Source organism: Gambusia affinis, linkage group LG10 (assembly GCF_019740435.1).
Source record: "Gambusia affinis linkage group LG10, SWU_Gaff_1.0, whole genome shotgun sequence".
In the NCBI taxonomy this organism is placed as follows: Eukaryota; Metazoa; Chordata; class Actinopteri; order Cyprinodontiformes; family Poeciliidae; genus Gambusia; species Gambusia affinis.
Genome location: NC_057877.1, coordinates 15,160,525 through 15,182,493, shown reverse-complemented (window position 1 = coordinate 15,182,493; position 21,969 = coordinate 15,160,525). Strand labels below are relative to the sequence as shown.

Here is a 21,969-nt window from a genome sequence, read left to right as displayed (position 1 = left end):
CAAATCACATTGTCTGTTATGCCTTAAAGGGATTAATGATTATGTTAGACAGGCTGCTAATACCTTAGACTGTCCGCGCACACCCTAGTATTTACTACAGGAACTTTTATTTCATTGTGCTCAGCAGAGGAAGTTTTAACTTAGTGTTTATGTAAATAGCTTCCCTGAGGAGTTTTCTTCCTGAGTCATTTCTCTTGTGAGTGTTGCTGAAGTATGGGTGGTATGAAATGGTCAATCACAAGAGCAGATATCAGAATTGTTATTCCTGCTAAAAGCGTTAAAAAAAACTATTATCTATTTCTACTCCATTTATATTAGTGTGTGATGTGGTCAACTCTGGTTTTACATTCTTTTGATAGAAAGCAGTTAACATTTGCAGTGAAGCAGAAGTTTGACTGCAGAGTTCATGCGTGAAAGTCATTAGAGGCATTCTTCCTTGTGATGTTTCTTTCGATATGACTATGAAAATATTGTGCGTGCACCATCATGCATGAAAGCATTAGATTTGGGAGATTGAAGGATTTCCCCTTCTCTTGTCATAGGGAGAAGGGGAAATGTTATTGTTCGGCACAGTAACAACATAACTGTGCCGAAACCAAATGTGGGTAGAGCAGAAGTTATTTTTACTTAAGAAGAACAAGAGCCGGTCAAAGGCATCAGCAGATTTGTTCAGTGATGCTGATTTACTCATTTCTTTATGTCATTCATTTCCAGTATCAAAATGAACATGTCACATGTTAACATATGCAAAAGGTTTGAATGAAAAGGAGTATTTTGAAGAAAAAAAAATTATATAGTCCTTTTATTTTCTCTTGTATTCTATCCTCTCTTATTTTATTATTGTATTGTGAATTGCATGGTCAATTCACTATACAATAAACAACTAAGCATCAATCAACCATCCACATGTAGGCTATATATCTACACAAAACAGGCATAGTACATATGTAAAGATAGTAATAACAAAGAAAAATCAAAGAAGTACAAATTTTCAAATCTGCCGTGTTAAAAAAAAAAGAGATTAGAATGGCCAAGTCAAGACCGAAACATAAAATCTGGAGCAAGACTAGAAAATCGTAGGTTTTCAGAAAATTTTGATCCAATCTGGCTAAACACCTGCAAAAGGGAATGAAGGAAAATTCCGTATCTGAAGGTTCAAGGCTGATGGAGACATTTTCAAATAGCTCCATAATAAATCTTTAATTATGAAGTATGGCGACGTTTTGCTCTTTTACATCAATAAAGTTTTTGTGAATTTTAACTTTGAATTTGAACTGAATTGCAGTGAAAAGCAATTCTAGAAAGTATTGACTTGGAGAGCACATACTTTAATTTTCGAAAACAAAAAACATGACAAACATTACACATCAGGGCATGTTTTGGCTGGTATAATGACAGCGGCTTGTTAGTTTTACGCACGGTCGCGAAACGTCAAAGCCTTAGAGCTGATGATAAAGTGTTGATGATGACGGAGAGTGTCTCTCCCCGCCCTCCTCAGACGCAGGGGGCGTAAAACAAGCTCCTCCTCATCCTCACCCACTTGCCTCTGTTCGTTTCTCATCCTCAGCACATCATGAGCCTGAACAGGTGAGCGCAATATTTTCCTGCTGCATAATGCTGCAATCTATTAGAACATTTAGATTAAAAAACGTGGTTGGAGGAATGCCATTAGTGGCGGTGGATACAACGGTGATGAGAGGGATGGGCGTCTCTCTGTGCGCTGAGGAGCTTTGCTGCTTCAATCCTTTAACTGATGCACTTGTTTCGGCATTAGACGCTCCAGTTTTGCTGACGTTGATCTACTGCCTTTGCCTCGTGCTTTGTGTTGCCAGCAGAATGCGCGCCAGCAACCCTATGAATATGAATCCTATTAGGGATCAGCTTTTGAAACCAAACCACAGGCTGCAGCACATTGCAGGCCGGAGGAGTGAAGGATGTGATGAGATGCAGACATTTGTAGAGAACGCAGTTGTCACAGTCGTTAAATCTCGCCCCCTTAGAGGGAGTTACTACAAAATATTTGTGAGTAAATTAAAAAAAAAAAAAATAGTTGCGTAAATAATCCCAAATTAAGCTCCTTGTTTGTTGTATCACCTTTGTAGCGCGTGTTGCCTTTACTTCATTTTATTTGTACAATACATGGTTGACTTCCGGTTTTTGATTTGATGCTTTGATTTTGATAAGACAATTTCCGCTGCTTATCTAGTAGCTTGACAAATAGGAACGGAATAAATTGCAACAGTGGTTTTAAAATGTATCTTGTCATTAGCAGCCCCCTTGATATAGGCACAAGGTATGTTTATTTTATAAATAAGGATATTTCTAATGTTAATTCGTTAAAACTGTGAATTTGTTTTATTGTATACAAATAGGGTATAGTTTTTGAATTATTAATTGATATTAGTTGATATATATGGACCAGGTGGTTGAAAAACTTATCATGATATAAGCATTTCTGTTGATGTCAATAATTGTCAATATCAATAATTATTGATTAGTTTTTTTGTTTTAAATATCTGAAATACTGCCAAACTGGTGCAGTTTTTATGCAGTTATGAGGCAAACCTGAAACTGGTGCTGTGCGACTTACTCCTGGTACCTAGAAACAGGTAATTGCTAGGTAACCAGAGTGAGTTAGCTACTGCCACCAACTTTGCTTTTCTGGCTGTAAAACGTTGAGCAGCTAAAATCTTTCCTCTGCCTACATCTACCAGAATGGCTTGCAGTTCTGGTTTAGAGTTAAAGTGAATATTCTATATATTGAATATTGAATATTCTATTAGATATACCATCTATTGATATTAATTACATCTCTATCGCAATAAATGTTATTGATTTATTGCCCTAATGAGGAATATTTTTTGGAAGTCCAGAAGCTGTCTTGTTCAAAAGCGTCTCCTTCTTTTCCTCTTCTCAGGATGGTGGCCATGTTGAACGAGTGGCTGTGGCAGGAGCAGTACTGGCTTCCTCCTGGCATCCGCTGGCAGGACATCGAGATGAAGGATGAGGACGGTCGTTTTCCTATGCCCAGGGATCTCCTCATCACGTTGCCACTGGCCTTTGCCTTTATAGCCTTAAGATATGTATTTGAAAGGTGAGATATCACTATTACTGTGCCTTTATGCAGCACTTGTGCATGTGAATTTAAATTGATGTTAAGTATAAGTCATGCAGGCTGTAGATGGAGGGGTTAGGTTTACAGTAGTTAGCCATGTCTTCTCATTCACAATATATAAAACAGGGTGTGGATGCATTCTATGAATGCATTTGATTTGATGCTTTGGTAAGAGAAGTTTTTACTAAAGCTAAAGATAGCTGATTATGTCAACTGAAAATGCCTGAAGTGATTGTGGTTTAATGTAGGTCTAAGTACCTTTAGAGCTTCTCAATGATGCATATGGAAACTTCCAGGTAAAAGTCTAAAAACTTTTCCAGTCATCAGGCGGTCAGCTGCATCTTCAGGTTTAGATTAATACATTACAAACTGTAGTTTTTCACTTTTTATTATATTACTAATGTCAGATAGCTAGTCTGTCTGGAAATGCTTCAACATGTTCTATGCTCTGTATGTGTTTTCCATCATGCATTTTGCATGCAAATACCTGCTGCCCTCTGGTAAAATAACCACTCAATGCAAACTTAATGATTGTTTAGAACCGGGGTGTCAAACTCCAGTCCTCAAGGGCCGCTGCCCTGCAGTTTTTAGATGTGCCACAGGTACAAAACACTGGAATGAAATGGCTTAATTACCTCCTCCTGGTGTAGATCAGTTCTCCAGAGCCTTGCTAACGACCTGATTATTCTAATCAGGTGTGGTGCAGCAAAGGCACATCTAAAAGTTACAGGACAGCGGCCCTTGAGAACTGGAGTTTGACACCTGTGGTTTAGAACATCATAAAATAGTGTTTGCATAAACCTAAAAGATTTTTTTTTTATTTCTGTTGTTTTAAGATGATTGAAATCTCCTTGGATCTTGGCCTCCCTGGTTAGCCATTAACCTTAGACTTTGGGTACCGCTACATTACAAAATGCTGACACCTAAAGTTATGCTGCAGATTAGATATTCACTTCTTGCAATGTGTTAGCAATACCTCACTTCAAAAGTAACAATTTACCCAATTAAGTTTATTGTGAAAAAAATACTGACTGGACAGAAAGATAAATAAGTTTGTTGCGGTAGGTCATACTGAAACCTCCTAGTGAACTGGAGTCAAGTCTGAAAGCGACTGCCGACGCACATGATAGTCAATCAGATAGGAGTAAAGTTTTTTGAATACTTTTTCTAATCAGCTGCCTCCTGATCTGAACTGCCTGAATTGAAACGTGGCATGCAGTGCACTCTGCAACCTTTATAAATAACCTTCACAGGGTATTTAATATCAGAGAATACTAACATTAGCTTTACATGGGTAACAGGATAGTAGAGGTATATTACTACCAGCTCGTGCGTGTGTAGGTGTGTGTCTGTTTTGGTTGTGATGGGCATCTGTGCTGTTTTAGTCCTTATGTAGCATGATGGACGAGGTGGTTCTTCATTCGATCTACTCAGGCTGCAGCTGTTTTCTGTCTTGAGTTTACCACTTGTCTATGTGTTTGTTATGTGCTCCTGTAATCTGAGACCGTGTGGCTCTGCACAAAGCCAAGCTGACCTTTTCATTCTCCCTGATCTGTCCCTTCATCCTCGCTTTGTGATGATTATCTCTGAGATAGAGTTACACATGTGATTATACTGCCGAACTGTGCACAGAGACGGCCATTTGTCAAAACGTCTCGCTCCTTCTCAGAAACTCTCATTGTACTTCTGCTTGTCTTATCCCTCTGATTCTCTCTGACTGACACTCACAAACACGTTCAGATCAAGTGAACGTGTTGAGATGCTGATATGGCATCAAAAGATGCTAATTAGCAAGGCTATCTTGCCAAATGTCGCAATACACTGATGGGCACAGCTCTACAAGCTGTCAGGAGTTGCATAATAAGCTATCATGTTTCCCTGCTCTGTACTGTACCGCATATGTACACTGGGCAGCTGGTGTTGCTGATGGCTCTCATTGGTCATGTCTGAGTTACAGCTTATCCAAAAATTGCCTTCTTTGTTGTGTATTAACTGTTACAACATATTTAAAACAGGATTTTTTGTTTTCTGTCCTCAGAATCATCGCCATTCCTTTTAGCAAGTGTTTAGGTGTGAAGGATCAGGTTCGGATTCGAGCTCAGCCTATCCCAAAGCTGGAGGCCTTCTACGAACACGTCAGTCGGCAACCATCACAAGTTTGTACTCCTTTTCCTCCTAATTCATTCTCTCCACTTTACAAAGCACAAAAACCAGTAATTCTGCTGGAGCATCCAGGTGGGAGAAATCCTAAACCTTCATCTCACATCAGAAAGCATGTCCACTGTTCTGGGTGTCTGGGATTTTACAAATGTCAGGTTCCTCTCACAATGCTCTCGTCTGATTTTGAACCACTGATTTTCTTTTTAATAGAGTTTTTTTCTTCTGTTACCTGAGTCACAGTAGTTGTGTTTCCATTCACCACATAGTTGCTTAATTGAAACACGGCAATTAAAAAAAAGATTGCATTTTTTGCTAAAATGTTTTTGTTCTAGGATGGGGTGGTTTTTTGGCTGTAACAAAATTTGTGTGCAATTGAAACACTTTTCTTATCAGACGAGTCGTTTGGTTAACAACTGGATGTTACCGCTGCCAGGAAAGACGAAGAGAATAGCAGGATGTGGTTGGAGGACAATGGCGCTGCATGTTTTTTAATGACAATGTATGAACGAAATTATTCACATGTGAATTTAATTGTGTTTCTTACTTAAGATTTAGCAGAATATTGACAAAGTTATGGACACATTTGCAATTGAAGCGCCACTCGAGGATGAAAAATTGCCTATTTCCTGGGGTCAGTGGGCAAGAGGCAGTGTGCACCCTTAACAAGTTGTCAGTCCAGGGATTCCCCCAGCCTATTATAAGCCTGGTGGGCCACCAGGCTTTACCCGTGCCCCCACCAGGCTTAGCATTGTTCATTTATTAGTTTTTTTTTAATGATTGCCTTTTTTAAAAGACTTTATAGTTGGTGTTTAGGTATTAATCTCCCAGTCTTCCAAAAATGCATTGCTATCAAATGATATTTTCAAATTTCCTTTAAACATTTTTTAACACAAAAGCGCAGTAGGTGGCTGGATGACTGCCATGAGCACTGTGCGTAGCAAGTTTTCTGGGGGAAACCCTGCAGTTTATGAACACAGACGCACACAGGACAAACAACCATGCAAGCACATATTCACACCTGAGGGCAATTTTCAGAAAACAATATAATCGAACAGTGATGGTTTTGACTGTGGGAGAAAGTCAAAGTACCTGGAGCGAGCCAGCGCATGAACGTGAACATGCAAACGCCATGCAAAAAGACCCCAGGCGGGGATTTGAATCTAGAACCTTCTCGCTCCAAAGTATACCAACTGTGCCACCGTGCAGCAATGCAACACCAGAAAGCCCTATTTTAAATAGTTCCAGCCTTTTAATTGCAAATTATACCAAATAATTAACCAAAAGGTTGCACTTTTAAGATTAAGAACAGACGTAAGACGGTCAGAAAAAAAATCTCTGTTTAACAGTAATTGCTGTCGACAAGCTGCAAATGTTAAAGGCAGTTCTTGTCATGCCTCCTCTACCTGTTAAACCTGTTTGGAAATTTTTTAAGCAAATTAATCCGACATAATGGATCACTTTCTTTCACAAGACTGACTGAGTGCACATGGTGACATTTAAACAGAAATTTGATGGCGGTAGCGGGGATTAGCACATAGAGATGCACATGTGATGTGAACGTTGATGCATGGTTGCATCACTTGTAAGCTTTGTGTTTCCTTGTTTCTGAAAAGGGAGCAGCTAACAAGCGGAAGTTTCTCAGGGAAAGTCAGTATTTTCAATATGACTCAAACACGGCATGAGGGTCTATTGAGAACTACTAATGTTGTAGTTCCTTTCTTCCTCTACTTGGAAGAAAGGAATGCTTTTCAGAGCTGAAACTGGCTTTGTCTTTAAACATTTAGGTATAGTGCCAGATTGGCTGTGTATTTTGCCAACAGATTTTTTTTAAGTATTGAAAATGTTATTAATGCAATACATTGACAGTGTCATTTAATTTTTTTAAAGAGGTGTGTGTTTCTCACATGGAAATTTTCTGCATGTTTCAGAAACAGGTGTAATAACAGCACCACTGTTTTAACAAACTATGAACTTGCGCATTTGCCAGAACAAGACATGACTTGACCTATAAATTGGGATTTTTCCCAGCCCTGTCATGTATTTGGGTACATGAAAACATGTCTGCATTTTGTCCAAGCAATCAAACTCTTCTTTCTAACGTATTTGCAATCCTTTTGTTTTCCTGTGTGCTGATGAGCAAGCAACTGATTTTTGTTATTCTGTCATGTTCATTTCTGCTTGCGCTACAATAAACATATTTCTTCAAAAGGCATGCTTTTAAGAAACACACAACTTCCAAAGTATTGTAATTGTTTTAGATTACTATTTGTGACAGCAGATGTACAAAAATAGCCAGTTTAAACGAGACAAAGGTGGTGCCCTTTCTGCTTTAACTGAGAATAACATATCTTAACCTTGTAATTAGGTTTCACTCTGCTCAGACCTTTTAGCTGTAACAGAAACTGGTGTAAAGTATCAGGGTGCAGAAAAGGAGAGGGAGGCGTCATCCCACTGACAATGCTTTGAACCACTCTCATTTCTGACTAAGCAGAGTACAAATGTTTACATTCAGCACTTCTACCTCTTTAGGGGTGCTCCACTTTGAAATGATTAAAGGGATCTAACTCAGGGGTCTCAGACTCGCGGCCCGCGGGCAACTGCGGCCCTCGGGACGATAGTTTGTGGCCCCCACCTTAATATGAAAGTTTAATGTTAGTGTGGCCCGCGAGCAGTGATGTCAGTAACGCGTTAATTTGTAATGCGTTACTGACGCCGACCACTTTTCCGTAACAGTAATCTAACGGGTTGCTATTTCAAATCCAGTAGTCAGACTACAGTTAGGCTACTTATCAAAATCATTTTGCGTTACTATCTTCTTTTTATTTAATCGTATTTCTCACGCGTCTTGTCGGTGACCGGCGTCTCTATGCGACAGAAATGTAAACAATGGAGGGAGATGCGCATTTTGTTGGTGGAAAAACTGGAACTATTTTGAGATTCTGCCGCCAAGTCCGATTATTATAAGCGGCTTTGGGCTTCATTTTTTAAAGTCGCTTGCCGATTTAATGAATGGCGGGTTGCGCTTTTTGGGCTCGTTTTTGAACGTGAAGTTGCTCATTTGGGGTTGGGAATAAGCAGAGACTCATAATAAATCCCAGAATTTGTCCGTCATTACGGTAGTTTTAGTCAGTCTCTCCTGTCCATCATTTCTCAGATGATCCGTCCCGCTGTGTCTTTGTTAATGTCAAGTTAATGTATTACCTCTGAATGACGTCGAGCTTCGCGTTGCGCTCCAGAAAACTACAAATATCGAGACTAATTTAAACAGCGCAATAAACGTGAAAACAGCCACGAATGAACGTGTCCGTAGTTTCCAATAATTATAATGGCAACTTAATTCTAATTATTAATACTAAGATAAGTGTCGCAAATCTGTGCAGCCATTTGAGCTGTGAGCTGCTGGTGGAGATCTGGGCGCTGTGACACCAAATGCAGGGCCGTAACGCAGAACCTGGAGGCTGGGGGGGAGGGAAGGGAGGGGCTTTAAAATCCTTCTTAGAGTTTTCCAGACAACAGTGGACCACACAAACTACTCACGTTTTTTATTTCCTCTTCAGTTCAACCTTATCAGTGGAGACACATTGTTGATGTTACCATTATAAAATAGCTTACAAAAAAGTATTGGCAAAGCTCAATGTGATTTTCACAGGAGGCGGAGCGTTGTTGTTAGCAGCTGCTGAAAGTAACTAAAAAGTTACTTTTAGTGTAACTTAGTTACTTTCCAAATCAAGTAGTCAGTAATCTAACTAAGTTACTTTTTCAAGGAGTAATCAGTAGTCCGATTAAAGTTACTTTTTCAAAGTAACTATACCAACACTGCCCATGAGTTTGATATGAATGGCACTTTTCAGTGTTGTGTGCGGAGCTGAACTAACTTACCAATCACAGTGCTTCAAATGGAGCTCATTGACCCGCAGTGAAACTCTGAACTCAAAGCCAAGTTCAGGGAGGTGAGTGGAAAAGCAGACAAGCTTGGGCAATTTTTGAGAGAATTGCCACCCAGCTTCCCTGAGCTTTCCCGAATGTTCAAGCGGACCATGTGTCTTTTTGGGAGCACATACTTGTGCGAAAAGCTCTTCTCTACCTTGAACTTCAATAAGTCCAAGTACAGGTCCAGACTTACTGACGAGCATCTTCAAGCTCTACTTAGGGTCTCAACTGCCTCCTCCCTTAAGCCAAATGTGGCTCGGCTATGCGAGAGGAAGCGCTGCCAGACCTCTAGCAGTAAGAAGTAGGCAGAAGAAACAGTTTATAAACTGTTATATTCATAACAGTTTATGTTCAATGTTCCATTCATGTTCAGAAAGTTAAAGGTTAAAGAACTGTTAATACAGCCATTTGAATCTGAATTATAATAATTACATTTATCTAGTCTTCTATAGCTGCTGTGTTATTATTATATTTTATTTATTTATTACTGATTAATTTTTTTTTCTTATGAATTGTTAATTTATTTATTTTTTCATCTTATTTTGTGTTTAAAAAATAAAAATAAAGACATTTGATAACATTGGAATGTTTTTGTAAGAGCTTTTCTTGTGGAAAACCCGATGCGGCCCAGCCTCACCCAGACTCTACCTCCATCGGCCCCCAGGGAAATTGAGTTTGAGACCCCTGATCTAACTAATACAGGCTTGAAAAGTCTGGATGACTATAAAAAAAGATAAAATTCATCCATCCAATCAGTTGATCCCTATTTCAGTCTGGCCACTGTAGAAATATCTGTTGTAAATTCTGAATAATATTTAGTAATAATAACTTTTCAAAAGAATGGGAACTGTGGAGATGTGTGTCTGAAATGTGTGACATATAATAAATGCGACAAATATCTAGACATTTTACTCTAACTGTTAAGTGGTACAATTGTTAGCTGAAGCATTAAGAGGCTAAATGTGGGTAGATTAAGTTGAAAAACGAAACATTGCGTTAAACTGGCTCTTTGTGTGTGTTTAGAGTCAAGTTGTGAGCTTGGGCAGGCAATGTGGACTCTCTCAAAGAAAGATTCAAACCTGGTTCAGACACAGAAGGAACCAGGACAAGCCCAGCAATACAAAGAAGTTCTGTGAGGCATCGTGAGTCACTCTTTTTCTTTTCCTTGATTCAATAAGTAAAATAACCAGCTTTGCACCTGGAGCTCCTTAAGTTTAGAATTTTTCATTGTCTGGAGGATTTCCATTGTAATTATTTTGTTGTTGTGTTTTAAATTGAAAGATTGCAAACTCAGTGTCAAAGTATAAACTTTTCCATTAGCTTTTTCAAATGGCTGGAAATGTTTAAACCTCTAAGAGATGATTATCAATTTGTGCAGCTGGCGGTTTCTGTTCTACCTTGTCTCCTTCGCCACCGGACTTGCCTCACTGATTGGTGTAAGTTTGTCAAGCTGCTTTTAAGAGGCAATTATATATTCTTTAACTTTGTACTACTACTTTTAGAGTTGTATTGAATGATTGTTTCCTGCATCTTCCAGACTCCCTGGTTTTGGGATCACAAAGAGTGTTGGAGGGGATATCCCAAACAGGTGAGCAGGACATGGCATGACCCTAACACACTGTTATGAATAGAAGTTTTGCATTTAACGTATTTTCTGCAGCACTGTGTCAAATATACTGTGATTTGTTAAAAACTGCAACTCTTCAGACTATTTCGGTTAAAAATAGTTTAGGAAACATTTTTAAAACCTAATTTAAAGTAGATGAGTTTAAGTACCATCCAAAGCATTGGTCACTGTGGATAAGAAATGAGGACACGGAGGAAGCAGGCCGGAGGGATTAGAGACATGCATTAGAGGAGATTTGTAGTGTGGAAGGAAAACCCTGATGACATATAATTGGAGCTGAAGATGGACACAGGAACTAAAATGGACAGATTGGTTCAGCGACGTTAGAAAAGGCTAAAATGGTTGTGGGATGTACAGAGGAAGATCAATGAACAGATGGGTTTAAATAGAAACTGCAAAGGAAAAGGAATAGCAGAAGTTTACAGAGACAGTTCCTGAACATGTGGAAAGAGGACAAGCAGAGGACTGATGTGGGACATGGTGAGATGGTGGCAAATGATCTGATGAGGCAATCCCTGCAGGAGTAGCTGAATAAAAAAGAGAAATACAACACAACATACAATACAACATTGTCTTGGATAATATGCCTGTGCAACTCAGAATTAACGTGACAATCAGAAAATATAGTGATATAGCAATCTTTTGATCAAACATACTTTTGTTTAATAAGATCAAACTGAGTGGTTATAGTAACTTTTATTTTGATTAATGAGTAAAACAAATATTTTATTTTTTCTGTTTATCTAATATTTTTGAGGAGCAGTTTTACCATCAAACAAAAGATTTAATAAACTGTTTTTACCTATTGATTTCAGCAGAAATAGCCATAATTTTACATGTAGTTATTGGTCTGAGAGATCCAACAATGCAAAGTTTTGCAAATATAACGTAGGTTAGCACACACCTTCTTACTGACATTTATCAAAATTCCTTCCCCTCCTTCAGCGCCAACCTGCTTTCCTACGTCTAGACTCCCTTAAACAGTTTTATAGCTAATATCTGTGGTGTGATGACAGCTCGGTATGCACGCATGTCGCCATTCCTTCCTGGAAGCCGCCCTTCTTCATGGGTTCATGACCTTGAATAGAAAACAGTAGAAAAGAAAAAGTCACAGCTTTCTCTATCTTTAGTTCAGACTTCAGGCCACACTGCGCTGCATCGAGTTGTCCGAACCCTTTTTGGCGATAAAGAATGTGTTTTGAGGATTGAATGTTCCCATTCGCTTCCTACTATTGTGTTTCTGCAAACACTCCATGTTGAATGCTGTGCTTTTTTTTTTTTTTTTACTCGAGATAGTGCGCCACAATTTCCTTTGAATGACCTACGTCCTCTTGTTCTACGCAAAATGGGAATAATGTTGATAAATGTCTTACCTCAGAGCAAAACATGTTTTGCCTTTATTATTTTTTTTCCTGTATGTTTTATGTTTTTCAGATTTATTCAAGTCCCAAATGGGTAGTTAATGTTACCTCCTCTTAAAATCTGTTGTTCTTAGGTGTCCTATTAACCCTACTCTCTACCCTCAGTTATTTAGATTCTGTCTTGCAGCTCTACAAACATTTACAGAGAGTTCCCAAAGCTTTGTTGAGAATAAATTTGTTTTAATGCTGCATGCCCAATGCCTTGCAAACATATTCAGACAACAAACCTGAGGGAGAAGGTCTTCTATTCAGATGAAAGCAAATTTGCAGTATATTGTGAAACATCAACACTACACATCAAATTGATCACACTATTCTCATTGTCACATATGTTGGTGGCAGTGTCATGCAGTGGGAATGGGGTAAAAATGTTTGTTTTCCTTCCACTTCACAAATATGTTCTACTTTTTGTTGGTCTAACACATTAAATGCTGATGAAATACATTCATATTTTTTAGGGGTGTGAATGCCTTTGCACACTATGAAGTTCCTCTGCCTGCGCAGATAAAGCTGAAAGGCACTGTGAATGTAAATGTTTGCTCATTGTGACACTCTTCCTCTCATTCTTCAGCCTGTGGCGGACGCTCACTACTGGTATTACATCTTGGAGCTGAGTTTCTATTTCTCCCTGCTGCTCAGTGTTTCTGTGGACGTCAAGCGAAAAGTAAGAGCCTGACCCAAAAGCACTTCCACCTCACATACATTTAGCTTTTTGTTTTAGTGTCACAGTTCCTCCTCATCTAATTCAACACTTGAAAATTTTATTTTATTTTTGTTTAGTAGAAATGTTTGTCATATTGACTACTTTTCTGGGTGAATAACTTCACATTGATGAGTCTGTTAGAACTTTCATTTATAATATTTTCTGTGCACATGTTTCAGGATTTCAAGGAGCAGGTTGTTCATCACATCGCCACCATATTTCTTATCGGTTTCTCCTACGCCGCCAACTACGTGAGGGTTGGCACGCTAGTGATGCTGGTGCATGATTCATCCGACTTCCTGCTGGAGGTAAAACGCCACGCACAGCTCAGAGCGGTAGCCGAGCCTTTCACTAGCGCCTACAGTCAAGTTTTATCTACATCTCAACACAGATACTTGTCTGAGGTGGAGCAGAAGGAAAGAAAACATTTAAATAAAATGCAAAACAACCACTTGATTGGCAGTTCATTACCTTCACAGAGATCACAGGAAAGTTTTCTTGTGTCCTTTTTGTCAAAGTTTCCTTGTTGTTTTAAGACTTTCTGAAAAGACTTTGCAAACAAAAAAGTCCTAAAAATAAGTAAATAAATAAATAAATACATTATTTTTTTTTGTATTTTTGTAGGGATTTGATGAAAGAGTTTTAACCTGCCACTGCCAACAAAACTTTGTCTTTGGTTTCAAATGGCTGGTTTCCTTAAAGTCACTTGCGCTGATAACATCTAAATAATCCAGGTGCCATTGTAATATCTGAGCTGACGAAAGGTGTAAAACTAGTTATTTTACCTCGGGCATTATTGGATTATTATTGGATTATTATAGGATCAGTGATCCTGAAAGGATTTGCAGTTCAAACTCCACATCTACATAAACTGTAACTGTAAAGACATATATTGTGTTTTTCTTATTTTCTGACATTAAATCAAACTAAACGTTTCCTGTTTTACTTCAGACAGGTCTACCAAAATTATTTCTATTTGCTAATGTCAGAATAATGAGAAAACCCTTCAAGATATTTTTTAAAATAAATTTCTTTAAAAATCAGAAACATTCATATACTAAGATTACGTTGCATAAAACAATTCAGCTATTGGTTAAAAGCTATAAATATCCACAGTGACGTAAATACTATACCCATATGGACTGAAAATCCACTTAGGGATGAAGAACCCAGCACTCCAAAACCAACATAAAAAGTCAGATTATAGTTTGTAATTGCTGTAATAAGGGACGATATCTTAGTTTTTGAATACACGTTCTGAGGTTGGATGAACTTGACTTTTAAGATCTTTGTTCCAGTTGGGATGAAAAGGGGAAATTTTGCAAACCTGAGAACGTCATCCAACAGTGAAGTACTCGAGTGATAGTGACGCGTTGTGTTGCTGTTTTGCTGTAGGAGAGACTGGTGCACTTCCCAAAGTGGTTTGCATTATGTGGAAACATTGAAGCAATTTCTCAAAACATGATTCCAGGTTAGGAACAAATGAGTTTTCCAAATGGAGCATGACTTGAAGCACACTGACAAATTAGTTATAAAGTTCCTTAAGTATGATAACTTTTTATCTCAGTCTTACTGTAAATCTGGCTGTCCTACCACCCAATTTACACCAGCTTTAGAGAAATGGGTCAAGATTAGAGTAAAACTGAGTCGTTTGGTTTAACGGCAATGTTACCAAATATTTATGCAATGTATATAAACGCCTGAATTTTAAAAATAAGAAAAAGTATTTTTTCTTATTAATCCAGAGTACAGCTAATGAAAATAAGCATATTAATCTTACCTGACAGAAAGCATTTAGATTCATTGTTAGGCAGTGATTAAAAAAAAAAAAAAAAAAAAAAAAAGGTTATGTGTCTTTTATACAGTTTTGGTAAATATCTAGTTTTTCATAGCCACCATGACACGAGCTCTACTTCTTCCATTTTAAACCAAATTTCTTTTTGATGGTCAATGACCGGTGGAGTATCAAACATCGTCCTATTTCTTCTTGTGTAATTGAAATTTTAATTTGAACTTCTGGAAAATAGCAACATTTTGGCATGGTAGCACTGGTCAAAACCCCTGATATCTGGGAAGGACTGCGAGCACCAGTCTTGTTCCTGCAGCTGCATCCTCTCCGTTCTAAGCCAGTGCAACTATAAAAACTTAAGTCAAGACAAGTGGGCAGAATAGATGAATGCAATCCGAAGCTTGTATGTCAAAGGAGAAGAAATGCCTAGCTGTTGCTTAAGTAACTTCAGTTCTATGATTATGCACTTTTGTATCTACTGATTTGTTAAACTCCAGTGATTTACCCTGAGCAGTCCTCCGCTCTGTTTTTGTTCACCCTTTCCTCGTTTCAGTTGGCTGGTTTTGTAGTCAGACTGAAGGAGGTGCACGCATCTGCATTTGAAAAGAACTGAGCAGAAAAAGGCACTTTTGTTGAAAGATTCACGATTGGCTCGCCTCCCGTCAGGAATTAGATTTTCTACAACTGAGCCAAGAGGAAGTGCGGCCACATTGTTGGAAAGTATCAGCGTGGGTATCTTGACAACTCTCAGCGGTGAATGCTGAACTTCTTTTCAGCTTTCATCCATGTGGTGAATCTTTGAAAATTCTCAACAAACCATCTGAATCACTGCCCTGAATTGTCAGGGGTTTGGTCTGCAGATTAAGCTGAATTTGTCAGCATGTATTTGTTTATTTTCCAATATTAAGCAATGGAGCGCAAAAGAACAATTTGAAGATCACAGACAGACCAAGCTGATTAAAAAAATGTGTGTGTCTAACTTCTAGTTAATTTGTTTGCAGTGCAAATATCGTGAACAAATTCTATTTGCTCCATGGTTCGTTCTATATGGTTGTTAAAAAGCCCTGAGCCTATTTGTAATTAATTCTTTTAAAATGAAGTAATATAGAAATTGGACTTTGCTGCAACTATGTTGAGGACTTTTGTATTAATTAGCAAAAAAAAAAAACATTTGTCTGCTCTCTTTTTTCTAGTCTGCCAAGATGTTTCATTATGCGGTGTGGACAACGACATGTGATTCGCTGTTTGTTGTATTTGCTGTTGTTTTCCTGGTTACAAGACTTGTGGTTTTTCCTTGCAGGTAAGACTGCGTGTCACTTTTTCTTTACTGTGAAGTCAGTTGTGGCATCAAAAATATGGGAGCTGACATGGAAAAAACATGAACTAAATACATGTTGTAACACATGTAGAGTTAAAATGTTCAGAGGTAATGCAATTAATTAACAAACACTTCTGCAAGCCATCACATGAGTTTAATGATGATAGTTGTTCAAAAAGTCATGAGTATATCTTTCAATCCAAAAGCATAATCATGCATTAGAACATGATTTAAATCAAACCTGTAATCGAAGTAAATCTATTTTCTGGGTGTAGAAATACCATATCCAGAAGTAGAAGTCACAAATAAAATCTTGAAAGCTGCACTTAGTACTCAGAATTTTTTGTATAAAATAAATGTATCAAAAACATTGTTTTTGGAATATGCTGTATGCTTAAAATTGATCAGAGTGTCTAGGAAGTTGTATGTAATAACATTCTTTTTCTGCACGGTAAAAACATTATGTTTGGTAACAACTTTACAAAATTGGAAAGATAAGAGATCTTCTAATTTAGCTACTGTAGATGATCAATACCTAATATGAAACATTTTTATGTATAAATAAATATACTCAAATTTTCAGTTTCAGATCAGAAAAAAATACAAATTACTTAAATAGGTATGGTGAGTGAAAGTGAAATGAGAGACTTAAAAGTTACATTTTAAATACATATATTTATTTATTAGTCATTGACATAGTAAAAAATAAAACTAAATGTAATAGATTTGTATTTTTGGGTTTACATTGTGAGATTTCAGGTGGTGAAACGTCAAACTTGGTCTCACTGACTGTTTCTTCACATTGTGCCTGATTTTTCAGAATTGTCCACACCACCATGGTGGTGTCTCGAGACTTTTTCCAGCCTTTCTTCGGTTATTATTTCTTCAACGTTCTGCTGTTAGTGCTGCAATGTCTGCACATCTTCTGGGCCTACCTCATTCTGCGCATGTTATACAAGTTTGTCTTCACTGGCAAGGTGAGTACCTTTAAATCAGCAATGTGACGGAGGTACTGGGCGGAGAAACGTCGATGACCATTACATTTTCCATGCAGGTGGAGCGAGACGAACGCAGCGATGAGGAAAGTGACGTGGATGAACATGAAGAAGAAGAGGAGCCAGAAGGAAAAGAGGGTGAGCGCAACTACAAGCAAAGGAAGGAGAACATCAACTCCAAGCTGACATTGCTGGCTAACAACTGTGTCCTAAATAACCTGACCAACCAGAGGAATCTAAACAGCAGGCTGCGTAAAGCCAGATAGTGGACCTTCCCCCCATTCTGCTCGCTGGAGCGAAACTCAATCTTTTGCTTTGTTTCAACACAAATCATTAACCGTTTCAGATCAGGGTAGGACTCAACTCTTTTTTTTGTGACAAAATAGAGCATCTTTTCATGAGTCATGGTAGAGATTTACAACCAGTCTGAGACTTATAGGAAACATAATCAGTCACTTAATAAATCAGTCAGAACAAGGAAACTGTCAAATGTATTTCACATCTACCTTAGTTTGTACATATCTTGTATTTATGTTCTGCATTTTATTGTAATAACTTGTTTGTAAATATCTTAAGGTGATAAAGACCCCTTTTTCTTCCTTATTTTTGAAGCACTGGAGGTTTTATATGAAGTATAATTGTTGTTTGTTAAGGTATATATTTAAATGGGACAAATGTAAGGATTGTTTTTTATTTTAATCCTCCTTCACATCTTTGTAGTTATTGTACATATTTAATATAAAATACAGGGCATAGAACAGGGGCTTTTTGGAAACCACCTAAGGTTCATAGCAGTTCTAAAGTTAATATTTTTAGTAATATTTGGTTAAATTCTATGTATTTCTATTTGTTTACTAGACATATGTCGCCCCCTGGTGTTTCAGAAAATGCATATACTTGTCAAGAGGGATTCTTTTGTGAAAATATGACACTGCAAAAATTGTACTGCTTCTGAAGATGTTTACTTCAACTATACTTGTTTTTTTATTGTCAAGGAAGCAACATTAGGCTTTGCTGCTGTAGTTTGAGCTGGCATTTTACTTTGTTGCTTAAGCTGCTGGTTTTACACTAATTTGCCACAAGAAATATGAATGAAGTCTTTGTACTGGTGCTTTTAATTTTACTGGACAAGCATTCATCTGTGAGTGATGTGACTGGTCAAAATGTCTTGCATACATCATAAAAAGCGCGTCGACTCAGAGACTCTTGCTGCTCAGTATAAGGCCTCAAATGAAGAGAAGCGTTTCCATTTGGTATTAGGAACTTACAGATAGAACCAAGCATGCATTTATGCAGTGAAGTGCACAAGCCAGTGTCTCCACTGCTGCAGACAAACACTGATATACTTTGTCATTCACTAACCCTCTGTATGGGTGTTCACTGGAACTCTAAAATGACTTGTGGCTTTCACTGTGCACACATGGCTCATCTGCTGCTTTTCTACTGTATCTGAAAGTTGTACAGTGTAAATATTATAGAGGGGAGGTTAAAATAAAAAGGGCTGATTCACTGAATGGTGTACATGCGTTGAGATCTTATTGAATATTATTAAATTATTGTTTTTAATACACTTATAAAGCGGTTACTCTTGACTGTTCTGTAGTGAGTGCACATGGATGTTTTATTCACTGAGTGGCTTGTTGAAAACTTTAATAAATGATCCATATTTAATAAGTCAGACAATGCTTTTATTTGTCCAAATTTGAAGAAAAGCTATTCGTTATATTAGCTTTACCAAAGTAAAGAGCATTGCATTGCCACTTAACTGAATTTTCAAACTTTTTCTTGCAAGTAAATCATGAAAAGGGTTGCATGTATTCGTATTCTGTTATCCTAGTCAAATCCAAGTAGAAACTTGCAGCAAGACGTAAAAATTACTGTTCACAGACATTATTCTTCCAACCGAAGTGAGCTTGAGCTATTTTTGCAAAAAAATATAAAATATTGGTATGTATATACTCCAAAATACCCCAAGCTTTAATTGCAGTGGACGTTTGTTTTAACAATTATTGGCTGGGGGTGAATACAAATACACACCCAAGACATCAGATTTTAAAGCTTTTCACAACAATATATCATTTTCTTTCAAGCTATTTGCAGTTTTATGTTGGTCTATCAAAAAAATTACAATAAAAAGCATAGAAGTCTGTTGTCAGAATGTGCTCTACTGTAAAGAGGTTAAAGAGGAAGGAATATTTTTGTAAGGTTCTTATATAAATAATTTTTAGGTCAGTTTTACAAAATAAAGACTTCAGATGTATCATTTTATTTTACGAGATTAAATCATATGACCATCCTCATGGTGACACACCCTCTAAGGGGCAAAGGGCAGGGTACGGCATCGTCTATCTGAATGCAAGTGTCTATGTACGGGTCTAACAGCACCATGTTTGGGAATGCTTTGTTGCTTTTCCTCTCGCTGACTAGATAGATCTGGCCACTGACGTTGGTACAGCCACAAAAAAACTTTCTCTCCAAACACTCTTCTTTGAGTATCGTCCATTCATCAGTCTCCATGTCAAAACGCAGGGCTTGGCCTCCAAACAGGTAGAGGGCACCATTGAGCTCAGTGGCAACCAGGTCATACCTGAAAGAGAGTTTAAAAATAAAAATAAAACATTTTTTCCTGTTTGAAATATAATTCTACTTCAATCATTTCAATTTAGGAATGTGAGAAACATAATCTGAGGAGTCATGTTTACTCACCGTGGAAACGGTGAATTGGAGACTACATCCCACTGATCCTCCTTCGTCACATATCTCTGAATTCCTGCGTACACATCCCCATTTTCATCTAGACCACATGCAACATAAATACACATTCCCAGAGCAGCTGTGGCCGCCCTCTCCACTGCCCTGACCATGGGGTTCACCCCCTGCCAGCCTTCCTCTGACCCCACGACCAGCCTCTCTACATCAGCCACCAGGCCTTCATCCATGCTGCCGCCCAGCACATACACAGCTGAATCCAGCCCAATGGAGCAGTGACTGTGTCTAGATTTCTGCATGGCTGGACCATCCAGCCAGCGCTGGTTCCCACATTCGTATATCCTGACCCAGTCCACACTGAACCACAGCACGTCTCTGAAGTAGCCACCTGTGACGACCACATTGTCACCTAAGAAAATTAGAAAATACATCAACAAAAATCCCAGTAGAAAAGAATAGTCTACTTTTATATATTTCATGTAAAGGAATTAAAACAATTTCTTAACAGTGTCCCTCGAATATTTTTATTTATTGTCACTTTAAAACCAAAAATTTTAACTTTCTTTATTGGGATTTGATCAAATTAACCAACACCAAGAAGTGTATGATTATGACGTGAAAGGAAAATGTAAAATGGCTTTCAAATTGTAGCGTGCTTTTGCATGGAACTCCCTTTACTCAAATACCTAAAATCAAATCAATTCTCTTCTGAAATTATCCAAGGAGTAAACAGAGTTCAGCCATGTGTCATTTAAGGTTAAGTGTAACTTATGGGAGTTATTTGCAAAGAAGAATAGGCGATAATTGTATTCAGTATGTAAACACTACAATACTTCACAAGAATTGCAGCTGGTAGGTTGCTAAAGTAGAATCTTCAAATCGTGATTGGTGTAAGTAAATCATCAATCATCATCCCTTCACTTCATAATCATGCACAACCTTGTGTTGCCTTAATAATTCCTATTATTGAAGTTTGCAGTGTGATAAAAAAACACAAGGGCACAGATTCATTAATAGGTATCGAAGACACTGTACATCTTATAAATATTAGGCCTTAATTTTAGTATACTCATCAAAGTGACAACAGTCATAATTTTATCACACAAACATTACCCACTGCTGCGACAGAGTACTGAGTTAGGTTCTTTCTCTGCAGAGGTGAGCAGCTTTGCCATCTTCCACTCTGAGGGTGAAACTGATACAGAGCCTGTTCTTCCTTATCATGAGGTCCACCCAGGATATACAAAGTCTCGCTGGCTCTGGTTCTCCTCGTTGACCTTCCCACTGACCAAGAAGGTGGACAATATTCATTGAGCTTGCTGATGAGTCTGGCTCTGGGGTCAGAACTTTTCATTTGGGTCAAAAGCTTAGAAAGGAAAGGTAAAGAGAGAGACTCGGGTCTCACCAGCTCAATCAGCTCCAGGAAATGTTCCTCTCGTTTAGGGTCAGATGACACCCAGTGCATGGTGGCCTCCAGGGCCTGATCATCTCTGAAGATGGCCAGGTCATCGCTGGCAAGAAGGTCTGCTAATGTCTCCTTTGAAAGGCACAGAAAGTCTTCTTGGGATGAAACTGCAGAGAAATGTGTGAGCGCCACCTGTCGTGCTGCGATGTACAGCTGAGTACAGCCCAGCTGCCAGGCATAGGCCATCATTCCCAAGCAGTTGGTGAGATGCAGCTCACGCTCAAGGAACTTGCAGCACAGCAGCCTGGGTTGCTCCAGCTGCAAGAAGTCTGCCGTCTCCAGGATTCCCAGAACATTTTCTCTCTTCAGATCTAGTCTGTGTGTGTTGCTGTACTCCATCAAGACCTTAAAGTACTGCAGCTCTACCCCTTTGATCTCCACATGCCTTTTGTTGCTTTCCACGCCATAGCCAAAAAACAGAGCCCTGAAGTAAGGGCTCTGGAGCGCCAGATGGTGTCGGCTGACATAAAAGCTCTCTCCTTCCACCTGCAAGGTAGCGTCAGGAATTGTGTCAGGCTCTGAGGCTTCAACACAGAGGGCAGATTCATCTTTCTCGGTTTTGTTTTCTGGTTGAGGGAGAGGATTCAGCCTACAGCTTTCAGACTCCTGCTCACTGTCACCTTTTCCGGCCATGTCAAAACAGCCAAGCCTAATGTCTGTGTCCCACTTCGCAGCCCAACACACCAACTGGTTCTCAGGTCAAGATTATAAATAGACTCTGCCCTGTGACTGATCTG

The 21,969-nt window shown here is 38.5% G+C and overlaps 2 protein-coding genes across 3 annotated transcripts; one reads left to right on the top strand and one right to left on the bottom strand.

The window, feature by feature from the left end:
* Positions 1-1,495: 1,495 nt before the first annotated feature.
* LOC122838636 (ceramide synthase 2-like) lies at positions 1,496-18,728 on the top strand. 2 transcript variants are annotated; one of them, XM_044129412.1, is made up of 11 exons: positions 1,496-1,587; positions 2,918-3,094; positions 5,154-5,271; positions 10,229-10,347; positions 10,584-10,641; positions 10,743-10,793; positions 12,825-12,917; positions 13,136-13,264; positions 15,939-16,045; positions 16,884-17,040; positions 17,118-18,728. In XM_044129412.1, exons 1-11 carry the CDS (start codon positions 1,574-1,576, stop codon positions 17,322-17,324), a joined length of 1,230 nt encoding a protein of 409 aa, XP_043985347.1. In that variant the 5' UTR covers positions 1,496-1,573; the 3' UTR covers positions 17,325-18,728. The 2 variants fall into 2 exon arrangements, with proteins under 2 accessions (XP_043985347.1, XP_043985346.1); XM_044129411.1 differs by lacking the exon at positions 1,496-1,587 and adding an exon at positions 1,986-2,293.
* On the bottom strand, positions 18,394-21,898 carry LOC122838635 (kelch-like protein 23). Its single transcript, XM_044129410.1, has 3 exons — positions 20,881-21,898; positions 19,765-20,176; positions 18,394-19,645 (listed from the first exon to the last, which is right to left on the bottom strand). The coding sequence occupies exons 1-3, from the start codon at positions 21,863-21,865 to the stop codon at positions 19,342-19,344; spliced, it is 1,701 nt and encodes a 566-aa protein (XP_043985345.1). The 5' UTR covers positions 21,866-21,898; the 3' UTR covers positions 18,394-19,341.
* Positions 21,899-21,969: the final 71 nt, after the last annotated feature.

Excerpts from the sequence above, each read along its gene's own strand:
- LOC122838636 (XM_044129411.1), top strand. The coding sequence starts at position 2,253 with ATGTATCTTGTCATTAGCAGCCCCCTTGATATAGGCACAAG. Across the intron at positions 2,294-2,917 it reads CCCCTTGATATAGGCACAAG|GATGGTGGCCATGTTGAACG; the intron begins GTATGTTTATTT and ends TCCTCTTCTCAG. Across the intron at positions 16,046-16,883 it reads CTTGTGGTTTTTCCTTGCAG|AATTGTCCACACCACCATGG; the intron begins GTAAGACTGCGT and ends CTGATTTTTCAG.
- LOC122838635 (XM_044129410.1), bottom strand. The coding sequence starts at position 21,865 with ATGGCCGGAAAAGGTGACAGTGAGCAGGAGTCTGAAAGCTGTAGGCTG. Across the intron at positions 20,177-20,880 it reads GTACTCTGTCGCAGCAGTGG|GTGACAATGTGGTCGTCACA; the intron begins GTAATGTTTGTG and ends TAATTTTCTTAG. Across the intron at positions 19,646-19,764 it reads TCCAATTCACCGTTTCCACG|GTATGACCTGGTTGCCACTG; the intron begins GTGAGTAAACAT and ends ACTCTCTTTCAG.